We start from the raw sequence: 16,013 nt of genomic DNA on the forward strand, positions 1-16,013 counted from the left end.
TATGATTTTTGTATTTGAAGATTGGAGTCTTTTGACAATCCTGGGGAAAAAACCCAGAAAATTTCTCCTCAAACATTGCTTTTGCTCTCTTTTCTCTGTTATATTCTTCCAATCAGATATGTCTTAAGCCTCCTCACTCCATTCTTTGTGTTGCTTATACTCAATGACTTTCTCACCTCAGAGCATCCTGTGATACCTTGGTGCATTAGCTTCCTGGAGATAAGATAATTAACCACACAAAGAAGTTAGATTCTGTCACAGTTCTGGAGTCTGGCCATCCCACATCAAAGCCAATAGGGGACTGTTTTCTCTAGAGGCATCAAGGAAAGGCCTTACTTTTGGTTTGTGGGATTTTCTTCCCTTGCTTCAGTATTACCATAATCATCACATGTATTCTCACTTTGTGCAGGCCTAGCTCCAGATTTCCTTTTCTAAAGGACAGCAGCTGAATAATAATGGTTTGAATAATAATGGCCCTTATAAGCTCAGATATTTGAATTCTTAGTCATTGGGGAGCAGACCTGTTTGAAAGAATTAGAAAGATTAGGAAGTGTGGCCTTCTTGGAGGAAATACATCACTGGGGATGGGCTTTGAGGTTTAAAAGCCCACACTAGGCCCAGTTTCTTCTCTCTCTCTCTCTCTCTCTCTCTCTCTCTCTGCAGGGCTCTCAGCTCTAGGACCTTGGCTGCCTGCATGCTGTCATTTGTCCTGCTATGATGATAATGGACTAACCTACTGAAACTGTAAGCAAACCCCCAATTAAATGCTTTCTTTTGTAAGTGTTGCCTTAGTTACAGCATATCTTTACCCCAATAAAACAGTGATTAAGACATGGCTGAGTTATGGGCTCATCCTACTCCAGTATGACTTCATCTTAACTGCAGCTGGAACAGCTCTTGTTTCTCCAATATGCATGCTGAATCTTCTACATATGAATTTGGGGTGATACAATTCAACTTATAACACCTCATTCTACCACTTACAAATGACATTGAGCAAGTACTTAGCATTACCGTGGCTTAGTTTCCATCTCTGTAAAACCAGGGCAACAGTAGCACCTACTTTTCGGTGTGTTTGAAGAGTGGATGAATTAGTATAAGCCATCTCAAATCGAGCCTGAGACACAATATTATTGTTACCTCCAACTGTTCAAAAACTGATTGGAGTCACCCAATTTCTCTTTCTCCTTAATTTCATACATTATTAGGGTTTAGGTGACAAACAGGGTCAACTTTAAGAGTTGGCCTTAGCCATTATTTAGTATCATTTTTAAAGGTACAACTGGAAAGGCAGTCTACATATGGCCAAGATACCCAGTTTTCTTGTGTGTACAGTGGGTTTATAAATGTTTCCCTGGTGAGCTTGAGATCACATATATACAGCATCCAGACACTCACATGGTACATATAATTCTGTGATGTATGGAAACTGTTATCAGTTGACTAATGATGGAGAAGAGAAGGCAATATCTAAAATCCTACATTTTGTCCATATTTCAACCCTTTCAAAATCTCATGAGTGACTACTTAGCCAAGAAGAAAACTAGGCCAATTTGTGTTGACACACGTTTTCCAATATACCTCCCCAGAGTTTCTTCTTGATGAAGATAGTGGACCCAAAATGCATTTCTCTGCTTGCCTTTCTTCTTCACTTTCAGGTAGTCTCCCAAATACACCACAGTTTCCTGCGCTGTCCACAACTCAGACTTTTTGGAATATTTTAGCAGAAGGGCATCTGGGGGTAAAAAAAAAAAAAAGGATTAAAAAAACATTTGAATAACGCTTGGCATGCAGTAAACACACTTGGCATGTTCACTGTAGGTTCCTGGCAACTCTAAGGACTCAAAATGGTGTAATGGACAATGTTGAATGAACAAAGGTCCAAAACGGCCTCACCGGAAATGTGCATCTTTGAATATAATCCTGCATAGTCTGCCCTTTTCTAGAACTCCTATTAAAAAGTTAGTTCAGTGGGATGATGCTAAAAAATAGCCTTTGATTCTTGCTTGGTTAAGGATGGCAAGAAACTAAGCTAAGACTAGAGTTTCTGCATAGGAGTAGATGGAAAACAAAGGCTAATAAACACTCAAAGATCATGCTGGGGTATGTAGTATTATGTGCCTGTGACTTCTTAAGATCCAGACACAGCAGAGGATCAAGTTTACTGCCTTTGGCAGATCACACAAACATAAACAAAATCCTTTTGTTTCACAGGCTCCCAGGATTGCCAGGGATTCTAGATTGCATATTGTAGTGTGCCCTCGCTTTCTCTTACTTGTCTTGCATTGGGGGTGGGGGATTCAGAAGCCACACCAGAAAGTATAGTTACTATACAAAGATGCAAACTCTATTGAAGAAAAGAAAAGAAAAGCACAAAGCAAAAAAGCATTCCTTATAGGGAACATGAACTCTAAGGAAGACACATACTGTTTTGATATTCAAATTAAAATTGAGTGACCAAAGACCTCTTGTGTCTGGGTTGTGACTTGGTAGGGGTAAAGAAGAAAATCCTTAAAAGAAATAAATGCACAGGTGTAGGAAGGGAGTGACTTCTACTCCCTAGTAGAGTGGGCGACTGGGGTTGAACACTGGGCTGGAAAGAGATGGTGAAAGAGTTTCCCCCATTCAGGGATGGATGAATCAGAGGTGGTGAATCAGGAGGAGAGAATGGAAGGAGAATATATTTCTGAAATTTAGGGCCTATTCTACCTCTCTTGGCTTTTTCTTCAAATTAGTGAAAAAGTAACCAGGGAAACAGCTTATCTCTAAAAAATGTGGTTCTGCAAGATGAGACTTGACAGCCTATGGCATATAGTGGGGGAGGAGGTCTCCCTCCTTCATGGACCTATGAAAGGAGAATAGGGTGAAAGTAGGAGGGAGGGAGGAATGAGAGGATACAAGTGATGGGATAACAATTGAGTTGTAATCTGAATAAATTAATTAAATTTTTAAAACACCAAAAAATTGTGGTTCTGAAATCTCAAATCTCACAGACCCAAAATTCTGTAACTAGAAAAAGTGATTTTCCGGGTGAATCACAAAGTGCATCTTTCATGATTAGTGAGTGGCAGACCCAGCAAGCCCATCCCCCGGGCTCTCAGCAGGTACACCCTGAAGCCTGGAGCTAGAGACTAAAAAGGCTGTACTGACTGTGTGCTTGTTGGTGTTGATTTGACTTCAAAACTCCTGTATTTTCCAGTCTCTGAAGCAGCCAGTCATGCCTCACGCCTGCCAGCAGTTTTTCCAGGTCGTCAGGCTGTAGCGTGCAAGCCTCAAGGAATTCTTGCCTGCTCTGTCCTGGCAATGAGATGAAGGAACTTCCGCTGGAGTTCAGAAGAGACCAGGAGCTTTCCCCCTCCAAGGAACTGCTGCTGGAAAAGGCGAGTGATTTCTGCCACCACTGTGAGCCTGAACTCGAGTTCTGGCTGCACTTTAGCATGCTTTCAAGTTCTTTTTTTTCTTCTGTTGTGCTGAGGTCTTCGCCAAGGACAGGAAAGGGACTGTGGCCCTTCCCAGAGGAATTGGGTCTCTCATCCCTCTGACTGGACCTTAGGTCACCTGGTCTGTGAGCACCATCTTGGCCAATGGAGTAGACCTCTGTGCTGTCAAGCATTTGGCCCTCCTCATCCACCGTAGAGGCATCAGGGTTGACACCCTGGTCTTCCACTGAACTGCCCGTCTTTGTTGAATCAACATTTTGAACAGACTGGTGAGGGGAGAAAGTCCTATATGTCAACAGTGAATGATTGCTTTCTAAATGCCCCAGGACTACCCAAGAGTGTGATGGCCTATCTTCTGTGCTTTCTGCTGTTTCTTCTTCCGGGTCGACCTCAGAGGGGCCATATGTAAATGCAGGCCCTCCCATGCATCTTTCAGTGAATTTTTTCCCATTCTTTCCTCCATGCCCATCTTTAAAGTCATCCTTGGGTTCTGGAAAATCACCAGTTATTTCACAGCTTTCTTCTTCTTGAATGGAAGTATATGCGGCCATGTCCGTGAACTTGCCAGAACTAGACAAGGACCCGGAAGCAGAACCACCTGAAGGACTGCGTTGAAGAGAAGCATTCCTAGGTCCTTTATTGCTGACCTCCTGGATTCCTTCAGGGCCTTGTAACAGCCTAGCTCCCGAGGCCAAGCAGGTGTCTGCTGTGTTGAGTGGAAAGACAGGCATTACCGTCTTGAGTTTGTGCAGCTGACTTTGTGAGGACTCTAAGTCGCCATCTTCAGTTGTCTGAAGAGAGACACCACGGAGCTTTGAAAGCAACAAATCTGTAGCTCTGCAGCTTCTGCTCCCCTTGGGCTCCTCAGACACAGCCGTGGAGCACTGAGTGTCCACCAGATGTTCTTCTTGGCTAGATTCCTTCCTCACTATATCCTCCACACTGCAGTTCACTTCCTCCCAACTTGCAGAAGAGCTGAGCCCTGACAGCTTGCTCCAAGAACTGGAACTGCGGCTGTCGCTCAGAGACATGGAAACACTTGCCCTGCCACTGCTGTGGCTTGGTGGCTCTGTCTCAGTCTCCCCATCTTGATCCAGGGAGACTCGAAAAGCCTCGGAATGGGTCCAGCTTCTCCTTCTTGCTCTTTCGAGCCTCTCCTGATCTTCCTTAGCCACCTGGGAGGAAGCTGTACCCTTGCTGTCTTGAGAGCACAGTTTATCTAAAGTAGCGCCTGCAGTATCCATGGTGTTTGTTTCTGTTTTCAGAGCGGTGATACAGACCTCCGGTTTCATGTGTCTCTGGTTGCTTCTGCTGTTCCCACAAGTGCTTTCAAACACCTCACACACTGAGGTATGGTGCTGGGAATAGGTTTGAAGAATTTGTTGGAAATCCACGTGCCCATGCAAGATAGGCTTATCCAAGCCACATTGGAAACTCTCTGGGACAAAAGACCTATCATCCAAGTTTGGAAAGCTTTGAACGTGTAGATGTTCCTTCACCTGGCTGACCAGAGACATGATTTCCTGAGCTAGAGCTTCTCTGTCCTGGCGTGTGGAGGGAGTGCTGAAGGTGTACAGCTTCTCCGTAGCTTCACTGCATAGCTGCCTTGCTGCACGAACTGCGTCCGTCTCCCCGTGGAGTCTGCTGTGCACGGTGGTGAGGCCAAAAGCGGCTTTGATGAAACTATGTAGTTCCTGCTTTCCACTAACCAGCTTGCCATCTCTTTTGGTCAGGAGGCCAATCTCAAAAGCCTCTTTGGCCTCACACAGATACAGACTTTTCTGTCCTGGAGGACAGTCTGCAGAACAACTATATGACAAGAGACACGTGCCACGGATATTCTGTGGAGAAAAGCAAAGGCAGGTCAGATATTACATTGGGTACTACACGTGAATCAGGATAAACTTTTCTTTTTCTTCTTTTTTCATTTCCTTACTTTTTTTTTTTTTTGACAAGGTCTGGCTATTCTGGAACTTACTATGTAGACCAGGCTGGCCTAAAACTCATAGAAATACACCTCCCTCTGCCTCCTTAGTGCTGGGATTGAAGGCATGCACCACCATACCCAGCTACCTTTTTTCCCCCCACAGGATAATCACTTAAAACATTATAGAAAAATAAATACGTCCCACAGATAGTCTAAAGGAGGTTCACGAATGTTTAATGGAGGATGTGAGTTTTTGTTTTGTTTTGTTTTGTTTTTTGGTGAGTGAGAAAGGATGGAGACACAAGCCATTGACTGGGGACAGAGGGCAATACATTATCTTTACCTCCCATCCTGTCATAACCCTGATGCTTGTGGGCTGAACATGGTGGACTTCTGATCCTTGCTGTTGTTCCTTTTAGCAAATGGTTTATGAAGGTTGGGTTGTCCACTTGATTGGCTTGAGAACTCTGTGAAGACTCACCAGAGACAACTGACTGAAAGGTAGAAGACCCAGCTCAAAGATGGGTTGTACAATCCACTAAGCAGGAGTGAGTTTGAAATAAAAGGGGGCACAGAAGGTCAGATGCCTGCTAGAACCAGCAGTCGTGAGCCTGAACTTTTTGTTAATAGCTCCTGGTACTATAATATTTTATCTTATATCACGGTCAAAGTAATAGAGCCAGTTAACCACAGATTGAAATCCCTGCAACTGTTAACAAAAAGGTAAATAACAACAACCACAACAACATTAAAGCAAAACAAAAAACAAAAAGAGCCCTTTCCTTCCCTTAGATTATTCCTCATGGTATTTGTATTTGTATTTGTATTTGTATTTGTATTTGTATTTGTTGCAGTGACAAAAGTGTCACTAAAACACAGTCTGTACCCAGGACATAAACATAATCAATTCCCTGTGTGGTAAACGTTAATAACTTAATTACCCAAACAACAGAGTTGTGGGTTCTAAACCTATCTGTGCATTAAATCAGCTGGCTAAGAGTCATCCCCCGCCCACACCTGTGCAGTACTGGTTCCCCCATATGGACACCAAAATCTGTGGATGCTCAAGTCCCTTGCACAAAATGGTATGCATCTACTTTATCTGTCGATCACTTCGAACATGTACCGCAGTGTCAATACTGCATTGTCTAGGAATGACGAGGGGAAATAAAGTCTGTATGTGTTCTCTACAGCTGCAAACATTTTGATCCAAAGCTCATGAGCCGTAAGGGTGCAGAACTTGCGGATATAGAACTGGCCGCGTATACTCCTAAATTAATTAGTTGTTAAGAGTTATGTGTCTATGTGTGTGTATGTGTTTCCATGTTCATGCATATGCCCATGAAATCCTGAAGAAGGAGTTGGCTTTCCTGGAGATGGAGTTTTACAGACTGTTGCAAGACACCTGATGTGGGTGCTAGGACCTGACTCAGATTCTTTATAGGAACAGGGCTTGCTCTTAAATGCTGAGCCATCTCTTCAGTCCCAAAGTCAACTATATCTGTCAATCTAAGAGGTTTGCAGTTAATGGGCACAGAGTAGATCCTAGGAAAGGTGTGTTTTGAAAGCGCTCCATGGGTGATTCTAATCTGCTGCCAGCCTTAGGAACCCTTGTCCTGGAGCAGATAGCATTGCACGTGCTTGAACGGAAGTAACTTAGTTGCTGTCAGGAAATGGTCATTCTGACTAATGGCACTCCCCCCTGGGGAGGGATGGGGAGTCTTATCACAATTGCCAATGAGGATAGCTTCTTCCTGCCCCTGGCTGCATGGAAGAGCCTGTACTTACCACAGCCGTGAGCACAAACAGGGGTGTGTAGGCACTAAAGGCAGCTGCCAGTTTGCAGGCTTCTGCGGCTGACAACAAACGGTGGTCAAACTCCTTGAGCAAGGCCTGTGGGAAGAGAGGGTAGAAAGTGACACAGAAGTTGCTATTTCCCCATTAGTTAAAAAAAAAAAAAAAAAAACAAAAGAAGCCACTGACATTCCATTGCTTTTCTTTCAAGATTCTGAGGGATCGCGTCATTTCCTCATGAACCTGTCAGAACAGTGCCGAGAAAGTCTAAGTGGGTTCAAAGACCCAGAGCACTGGTGTCCTTCCCTCTAGTCCACATCCCTAGCCTGTATGCATAACCCAGAGGGTCTAGCATGTAAAACATTTAGGCAAAGTAAATCAGATGAGCCTCTCTGAAAAATGAGGGCAGTTCCTTTTTCATGGGAACTGCACAGTTTGCATCCAGACTGATCGATAATCTCTGTGTTGTTCTTGGCAGAGGGCTCTTTATGGTTTCACACTAATGAGGATTCATCCATTCATTCTGGAGACATATACTGGGTCCTTCCATGGTTTAGGCACAGTTCTTGACTTGAAGAGACAGTGGGTTATAATCTTTCAGAGAGATTATTTTCTATTGGGTTAAAGAAGTGATCAGTACATAGTCATTAAAAAGAGCAGTAATATTAGGCTAACAATAAGGAGGAATTCCTCAATTATCCGATTTGAACAATAAAAACAATTTTTTAGAATGTGTGTTCATATCCATATAGTGTACCTATGGGTGTCATTCTCAGACTGGTCCACCCCCCATTGAAACAGGTTTTTCACTGGGAACAAGAGCTCACAGATTAGCTACAATGGCTGACCAGCAAGCTCCAAGCAGCTTCCTCCTATGTCTCCCATATCAGGATTACGTCTGCCTCTTATGTCGGTGTTGGGGACCAAATTCATGTCCTCAAACTTATGTTGAAAATACTCTACCACCCGAGTTACATCCTTCCACATCCCCACAATGTTTTATGTTTTTTTTTTTTTTTTTAACTATCTCCCCTTTAATCACCAAGTTTAGATACTGAATTTTGTACATGGTAAAAGGAAATAAATGGGACAGAAAATCACTCTGATGACATCCTATCCACTTGAACATTTTCAGTGACCTTTGTATATTTGATCCAGGGCTAGTGGCTGGGATGGCCAAGATAAATAGGACCCATTAGAGCTGCTCCTATTAATCTAGGAGGGACTCTGCTCCCAACCCCCCCTCCCCCCAATTCTTCTGGGAAAGAGGTGGGGTAGCCCGAGCAAGAACAGCATTGACAGGTGTTCGGGGCAGGGGAGGTGGGGATAGCACTCAGAACCATGCTTTTGACAAACGACACTTACCAAGTTAACTTGTGGGCTGTTCTTAAACTTTTCATAATCTGTTTTGCTCATGGAAACAAAGATGTCTGCCAGTATACCAAGTGATGTGGAAATGCCCTGTAAGGAAAACAAACAAGTCAGAGTGGAATTTTCTTGGCTGACAGTCAAGGACTCCACTCCACCTGAACTATCTGCTCATTGTTATTCTGTGGCTGTGACAGTGGAGACACCTTTGACTTCCACTGCTCACTGCTCACTGTGTTGTAAAATAGGATAGGCCTCACCATCGATGTCAGAGCTCTGGGAAATGGAGGCTTCGGATAACAAGAGGACCATTCCACAGAGAACGGAAGCACCAATAGCAAAGCGAGGGCTGATTCTTAGTTTCTTGAAGATGTTACTACATAAACAATTACAGGAAGTTTCTGCTCACTCGACTCTTAGGAAAATGACTTTATACATAAGTATTTCGGCCATCCCAGCTTTGTCACCGAATCAAGTGATAAATACGTGACAGGATAGACACAGTGGAGCAGAGAGCTAAGTTTAGGGTTTGATGGCTAAAAATTATTACAGAAACCCATTATAGGCCAAGAATGTAACTGTTACACAGAGGGACGTTCCTAAATGTTCCTGGCCTGTGCTTCTGTAAAATATTTAGACGGTGCAGACAGAACTGACACATGATGAAGTTGATTGCACTGTGAAGAGACAACTATCTAAAGATGAGCAGGAAGGACAGATGCTGCATGTAGGCACACAACCTTCTTATCTGGCTGAGGGAGTGTCAAATATCCGATGACCGAGGCCCATATCAATTCTGCCGCTTCATACCACATGCCTGAAAAACAAAACAAGAATAGGGATGGACTGTTAGCATCTGTGCCTTAGTGTGCAGATAAATAACTAATAAATAACTATATTTATAAATAAATAAAATAAATAAATACAAAGAAATTATAAATCTAGCATGTTAGGAGGAGTCATTGGGTCCTGTTAGGAAGACTCAAGTTAGGTTAGACTGACAAAGTAATTTGTTTCTTCTACTTGGTTGTATATTAATAACTTTCCCACATCACCAAGAAACTGTGAGAATTGTCATACTTTTGGTATCTGTCTTAATTAGGGTTACCAATGCTTTGAGGAAACAGCATGAACAAAGCAAAATGGGGAGGAAAGGCTTTATTTGGCTTACTCTTCTACCTCCCAGTTCATCACTGAATGAAGTCAGGACAGGAACTCAAGCAGGCCAGGAACCTGGAGGCAGACACTGATGCAGAGGCCATCAGGGGTGCTGCTTATTGGTGTGCTCCTCATGGCTTGCTAAGCCTTCTTTCTTATAGACATCAAGATCACTGGCTCAAGGGTGGCACCACCCACAAAGAGCGAGGCCTTCCCCATCCATCACTAATTAAGAAAAGGCCCTATAGACTTGCCTACAGCTTGGTCTTATACAGACATTTTCTTAATTGAGGCTCCTTCCTTTCTGATAATTCTAGCTTGTGTCAAGTTGATATAAAACTAACCAGCACAGCACCTCTCTCTCTCTCTCTCTCTCTCTCTCTCTCTCTCTCTCACACACACTTTTAGACAGACAGACAGACACACACACATACACTTTATAGTATTTCTACTATTTATACGAATAATAGTTGCTATCTTTTATTAAAAATTTCAAATACTGGGGCTGGAGAGATGGCTCAGCGGTTAAGAGCACTGACTATTCTTCCAGAGGTCCTGAGTTCAATTCCTAGCAACCACATGGTGGCTCACAACCATCTATAATGTGTGATCTGATGCCCTCTTCTAGCCTATGGGTGTACATGCAGGCAGAGCAGTATATACATAATAATGAATAAATAAGTAAATAAAAACCAAATACTTTAGTTCACATTTTAGTCTAGTTAGGGTTTGAAAAATTTGCTCCAAAATTTTGAGTACTCCAAGGAGTGAATGAGTAACCAACGTCAGTGAACAGCCAGCCACAATTTCACTGACAAACCAGGAAAAGCATTCTCTCTTATTAATCATCATCATCATCATCATCATCATTTTCTTCTCCTCCTCCTCCTGCTCCTCCTGCTCTTCCTGCTCCTCCACCTCCTGCTCCTCCTGTTCTCCCTCCTGCTCCTCCTGCTCCTCCTCCTCCTCTTTGTTCTTCTTTTCAGACAAGGTTTTCTCTATGTAGCCTTGGCTGTCCTGGACTTGTTTTGTAGACCAGGCTGGCCTCAAACTCAGAGAGATCTGCCTGCTTCGGCTTCTCGAGTGCTGGGATTACAGGGGTGAGCCACCACACCCAGCTTTTATTAATCTTCTTAAGTATTATGGGATTTAAAAAAAATGAGATCTCACTACATTGGCCAGACTGGCCTCAGTCTACAGAGTAGGCTACACAAGTGTGCACAGACATGCTCAGCTCAGCTCCTGGTATCTTTTTGTTTTTAATTATGTTTCTTTTTTTTAACATATACATTTATATTATTACATATGAATAAAATAAACTACATACAACAGGAAGAACCATGGGACAATCATGAGTTACACAAATGTTACATTCATAGTGATTTGGCCATTTGTATTTGTCAAACTTGAAGTAAACATTTTCCTATCTTTTTGGGTCTAAAATTCTGATTGAAAATCAATATCTATCATATCTCATCTCTATTAATTTAAATAATCTATCTTGATCTAAAAAGATCTTGTCCCCTAACCAGCTATACTTGATTGTAAGACTAAACTATACGGTCTTCAACCCCCATCAGAGACTTGAGAAGGAATAATACTTAAATGCCTGAGTGAACTGGTAGTGCAGGTTAGCAGCTTCCAAAATGAAAAAAATCACTGAGACAGTTTACTGCCTGAACAGTCACCCAACACTCTTGAAAGTGTTGGAGCATCACCTTCGGCCTTCTTGCCCAATATATCTGACAGACATATTTGAGAAGCAGGAACTATTGAGGACTTGCTTACTCTGTCTTGGCAGAGTTAGGCCGTTGACTCTGCCTGCATCTAAGCTTGCCCATTTTTAGGCAGAGTTCTGTCTGTGGCAGAAATGAGGACATTTTGCCCAGTGGCTGGTTTGCTACATTTGAAGCCAATTTCATAAGGAGGTTCTTTGATGCTTATCATCTTCTTTGAGGTCAGCTGCGTGTTGCCAGGAGTTGACCTGTCTTGGTGTCAAAGAATCTTTAGAATAATAAAAACATCTTTAAATGCCATATTCTGTAGGTCTCTGCAGCGTTTGAAGATCCTATTTAACTATTTTACCTTATATATCTATAGAGTCATATCTATCTATTAGACTTAGAGTATATATTTTTGTGATAAAATTAGACTAGTGTTTAACATGACCATGATTGCATCAATATACAAAATTCTATACCAATGAATTAAAAATAACCTTCTTTGTGAGTAACAATTAAGGCCTTGAGTTAAGGAGTAGGTTCAGCCATCTACCGTTGTTCTATCTTCCCTCTATATTTCTATAGCCCCCTTTTCTTTATTTTCAGCTCCTATCTCCTTACCTACAAAAGAAAAATAAAGGAAAAGAGAGACGTTCCTGAGTCTAATCTAGTTTTCTGTCTGTATAAGACCAATAATAACTTATAACCACCTCCTGATGAAAATAAGCATCTGTAGACTAAGAAAGCACGCTAGAACTGTATAATACTTGTGAGAGATTATGTTTTCAGAACAGAAGACCCAGACACTGACACTGCGTCAGACTGACAGGGTTCATTCTTCTCAGCATGCTGCACGCTGACATCCTCTATCCTCCTTGTTCCAGCCCCAGGCACCCCAGTTGCTGTTACCCATGGCAATGGGACAGTTTCCCAGACAGCACTGTAGAAAGTTTCTGATCCCATTTGGTCCAACATTTCAGTCTGTTTCACACAGGACTCCTATTAAGCCTGGGATGTTTCAGCATTTAGAAATTGGACCACAAATACAATCCCTGGCTTGCTTAACCATTTTCCCCAACTTTTTGGGCCCCTTCTAAGGTATTATTCTCCCCAAATCAGCCTGAAGAAACCTTAAGAGAACAACATCCCATTTCCTCTAAGGGGGGGTTAGGTAGGTTTCTGTTAGCTCCTGATATCTTAATGTCATTTTCTTCTCAACAGGATGACTAAAGGGAGTAGGATGTGACAGTTTTAGCCAGATATAATAAGAACACTCCACAGTAAATTCTTATAGCCAGCCTCTGCTTGTGAACTCTGAGAGGAATGATGACTGACGTCCGTACCTAGCTTTTGCAGAATTTGCCCTCTGATCTGTATACAGACCGACTGCACCAGGACCTTATCACTCTCATTCCTATACAGCCAGGTGCCTGAAATAAAAACGAAGACATTGCCTGGAGTGAGTCAATAAGGAAATGGCCCGGTAAAATAAACTTAACTTCACAGATATCTTCATGAACACACATAACTTAGATTTGAGAGGCATCTCCAATTCCCATGGTCCACAGCTGTTTCATCGACAATTCTCAATCCCTAGGGCCTTCATCTCTGTCTCTTGCTTCATGCACCTGTACTCACCTCACCCTACCTGGGATCCTTTCCTCTGGCTTCTTAGAAGTTCATCTCCTTTCTCAGATCCCAGATTCAGTGCTATTGCCTTGGATAGTTCTTAACCCCAGAGTACCTTACGCACAGTGCCACCCACTGTCTGTGTCAGTCTAATGGACTGCAGTGTCAGTTCCAACTATACAAGGTTAGTTTGGATACTGAAGGTGATAACTCTGCACAGACCAAACTCTTTTGAAAAAATTCATCATCCATGCAATGAGACTTGCTAGGGAGAGCCGACTGACACTCCAGCTGGCCATTTGGTGAGTAAAGAGAGTGGTGAGTGGCTTTGATTTTTTTTTTTTTAATGGTGGTTATTGTGTGAGGCGGACAAAGTTCTGAGAAGTTGGGCTGGAGATTGTGGACAAGTAGGCTGGGTTTTCAGTTTTGTATCAGCATATATTAATTCTGCAATTTGGGAGTTTGTTATGACATTTTCTCACATTTATACACTGTACTATGTACTCTATTATTCTTTTTGTTCTGTTTTCCCAACTGGCCCAATGGGTGGTAAAGAGGATGGTAAAAAACAGGGTTGGGCTCTTCACTGCTCTGTCACACAATTCTCTTCCTAGTTGCTGTGTATGTATGTATGTAGGGTGTGTGTTTGTTGTGTTGTATGTGTGTGTATGTGTGTGGGTATGTGTGGGTATGTGTGGGTATGAGCTGTGGGGGGGTTGTTTAGGATATGTGTTTGTATGTGTACATGGGTTTGTTTGGTATGTGTATAGTGTAGAAGACAGAATTTATGAGCACCATGGCTCAGTGCTGGTGGGCACAAATGAAAAGCATGTGGTGACTATCCACATCCCAACCTGACTTCCTCTGGGAGCTGTCCACAAATTTCAAGAACCAAGTGCCATGGTATCTCAGCCCATTGAACTCAAAAGCTGAAAACTTTTCCGCATTTTGAAAAACTTGCTAACTTAAATGCTTACAACTTCCAAAGCTTACCAGTTGCTCCATTGTTGCTTATTAGGCTGCTCAGGATGTACTCTGCCTTCAGCAGTTTCCCTGAAAAGAAGCAAGCACACACCACAGTGTTGGTTCCAAACAGGCACATACTTAATGATACTTCTTGCTCTAGGAGTGATGAGTTCTTATGGGGTCTGAGCCATTAATTGGAAATATTCAGATATAACATTTAAAGCAATAACTACACCATATATGAAATTAGATAGTATCTGAAGAGGCAATTAGATTCACACACACACACACACACACACACACACACACACGCACACACACCCTGGTACAGAGAGAGCAAGGTAGCAGAGACAAACCCTTGGAAAAGGTGGTATGTCTTCTCTCTGTACCACAAAAGATTATAGTTGCCCCAAAACAGCACAATTTACACAACAGTCCTCCCTATTCCTCCAGATTTAGAATTATAATTATTTTTCAAAACATTTTACTTATGTTGGTTGCTATGACATGGAATGGACCTTACCTATGGGTTTCTGTTTTCCATAAACAGGAAATGCAATAACTTGTCCTCTGACTATCCCCTCTTCCAACTGACTCGAAGCCCCACCTAGTCTGGACTCTTCTACCTCTTTGTGATCGTGTTTGAATTCTCTCTTCTTCCTCCCATCCCACTTTGTCACAATTGCTTTCTTGTGGTTGCTGTGATCTCTCTGCCTAGCTCTCACACCTAGGTTATCAAACTCATAATTATTTTGGCCTGGAATGTCATTGTTCCAAATGTCTCCAGGACTTGCCCCTACCCCACCTCGCCCCCATCCTTCTTTTACTCTTCATTGGAATATTACTGTCATGGGGCTGAGGCAGGGATTTAGTGGTTAAAACAGTGGCTCTCAACCTTCCCAATGCTGTGACCCTTTAATTACAATGCTTCGTCATTGAAGAATTTAAATCTATGTATTGTGACTCTTCCACCTTTTCAAACCTTAAAACCAGGCCAGGAATTGCATATATCAGATGCTGTGCACAATGTAAAATAGGTTTGCCATTTATGGCTCTCTACATAAAGCATACATTAAATCTTCAGCCTCCAATAATGTTGGATCTATGCAGTAGTGATAATAACAACAGCAACAACAATAATAATGACAATCTCTCATGTTGTGGTGAACCCAGCCATAAAACTATTTTCATTGTTGCTTCATAACTGTAATTTTATTACTGCTATAAATTGTAATGTAAACATCTGTATTTCCTGACGGTCTTAGGTGACCCACAGGTTGAGAACCGCTCGGTTAAAAGCACTTGCAGCTCTCGCAGATTTCAGGCCCCAGGATCCATGCTGGGTAGCTCACAGTCTCCAATAACTCCAGCTCCAGGAGGGTCTGAGATCAAGTTCTGGCTTCCCTGGGCACCTGCACTCACTCATACACGTACAGTAAAAAAAAAAAAAAAAACCTTTAAAAATCCTCTCATGTCATTGTCTCCTACCCCTTTCCCTGGCCACACAGAGCACTTCCATCAGGCTGCGTTCCTAAAGACTGTGACATTGTCTTCCACCCACATGCTCCACCACTGGGAAGTAGAACCCTGAGTTCATTTCCTCTCCCTGACCATGAGCTAGCTGGCCTTGTGACCTGTTTTAGCAGCAACATGCGGCTTATAGACACCGTGTACCTTGCCTAGTTTGCACAGTGAAAGATCCATCTTTCTATGTTCAGTTTCCTCTTTAGGAAAGTCATCTTCTGAAATGTCTGCTTTGCCCACACTTTTAAAGTGATAATTTTGCTTGTTTAAAATTTCTATGTAGGTTCAAGTTATTTGGTCTCAGAAATGTGTTGACGCCATTGTTTTCTAGAGTATTTCTTCTTTTTTTTCTAGACTGTTTCTTATATATATATATATATATATATATACACACACACTATATATATATATATATATATATATATATATACACACAATATATATATATTGGTTTGGTTTGATTTTTGGTTCGTGGTATTGTTGTTT

The 16,013-nt window shown here is 42.3% G+C and overlaps 1 protein-coding gene across 4 annotated transcripts in view; it reads right to left on the reverse strand.

Moving 5' to 3' along the window:
* The window catches only part of Alpk1 (alpha kinase 1), a 105,299-nt gene that overhangs the window by 5,610 nt on the left and 83,676 nt on the right, over positions 1-16,013 (reverse strand). For all 4 annotated transcript variants that reach the window (XM_051166057.1, XM_051166058.1, XM_051166059.1 and 1 more), the window contains exons 5-11: positions 14,031-14,090; positions 12,752-12,838; positions 9,270-9,346; positions 8,527-8,622; positions 7,156-7,260; positions 3,151-5,281; positions 1,582-1,735 (exon numbers count right to left, since the gene is read on the reverse strand). In XM_051166057.1, coding sequence (XP_051022014.1) covers positions 1,582-1,735; positions 3,151-5,281; positions 7,156-7,260; positions 8,527-8,622; positions 9,270-9,346; positions 12,752-12,838; positions 14,031-14,090 — 2,710 coding nt within the window. The remainder of the gene's footprint in view (positions 1-1,581; positions 1,736-3,150; positions 5,282-7,155; positions 7,261-8,526; positions 8,623-9,269; positions 9,347-12,751; positions 12,839-14,030; positions 14,091-16,013) is intronic.

The sequence above is a fragment of the Acomys russatus genome, chromosome 23 (assembly GCF_903995435.1).
Source record: "Acomys russatus chromosome 23, mAcoRus1.1, whole genome shotgun sequence".
Taxonomy (NCBI): Eukaryota; Metazoa; Chordata; class Mammalia; order Rodentia; family Muridae; genus Acomys; species Acomys russatus.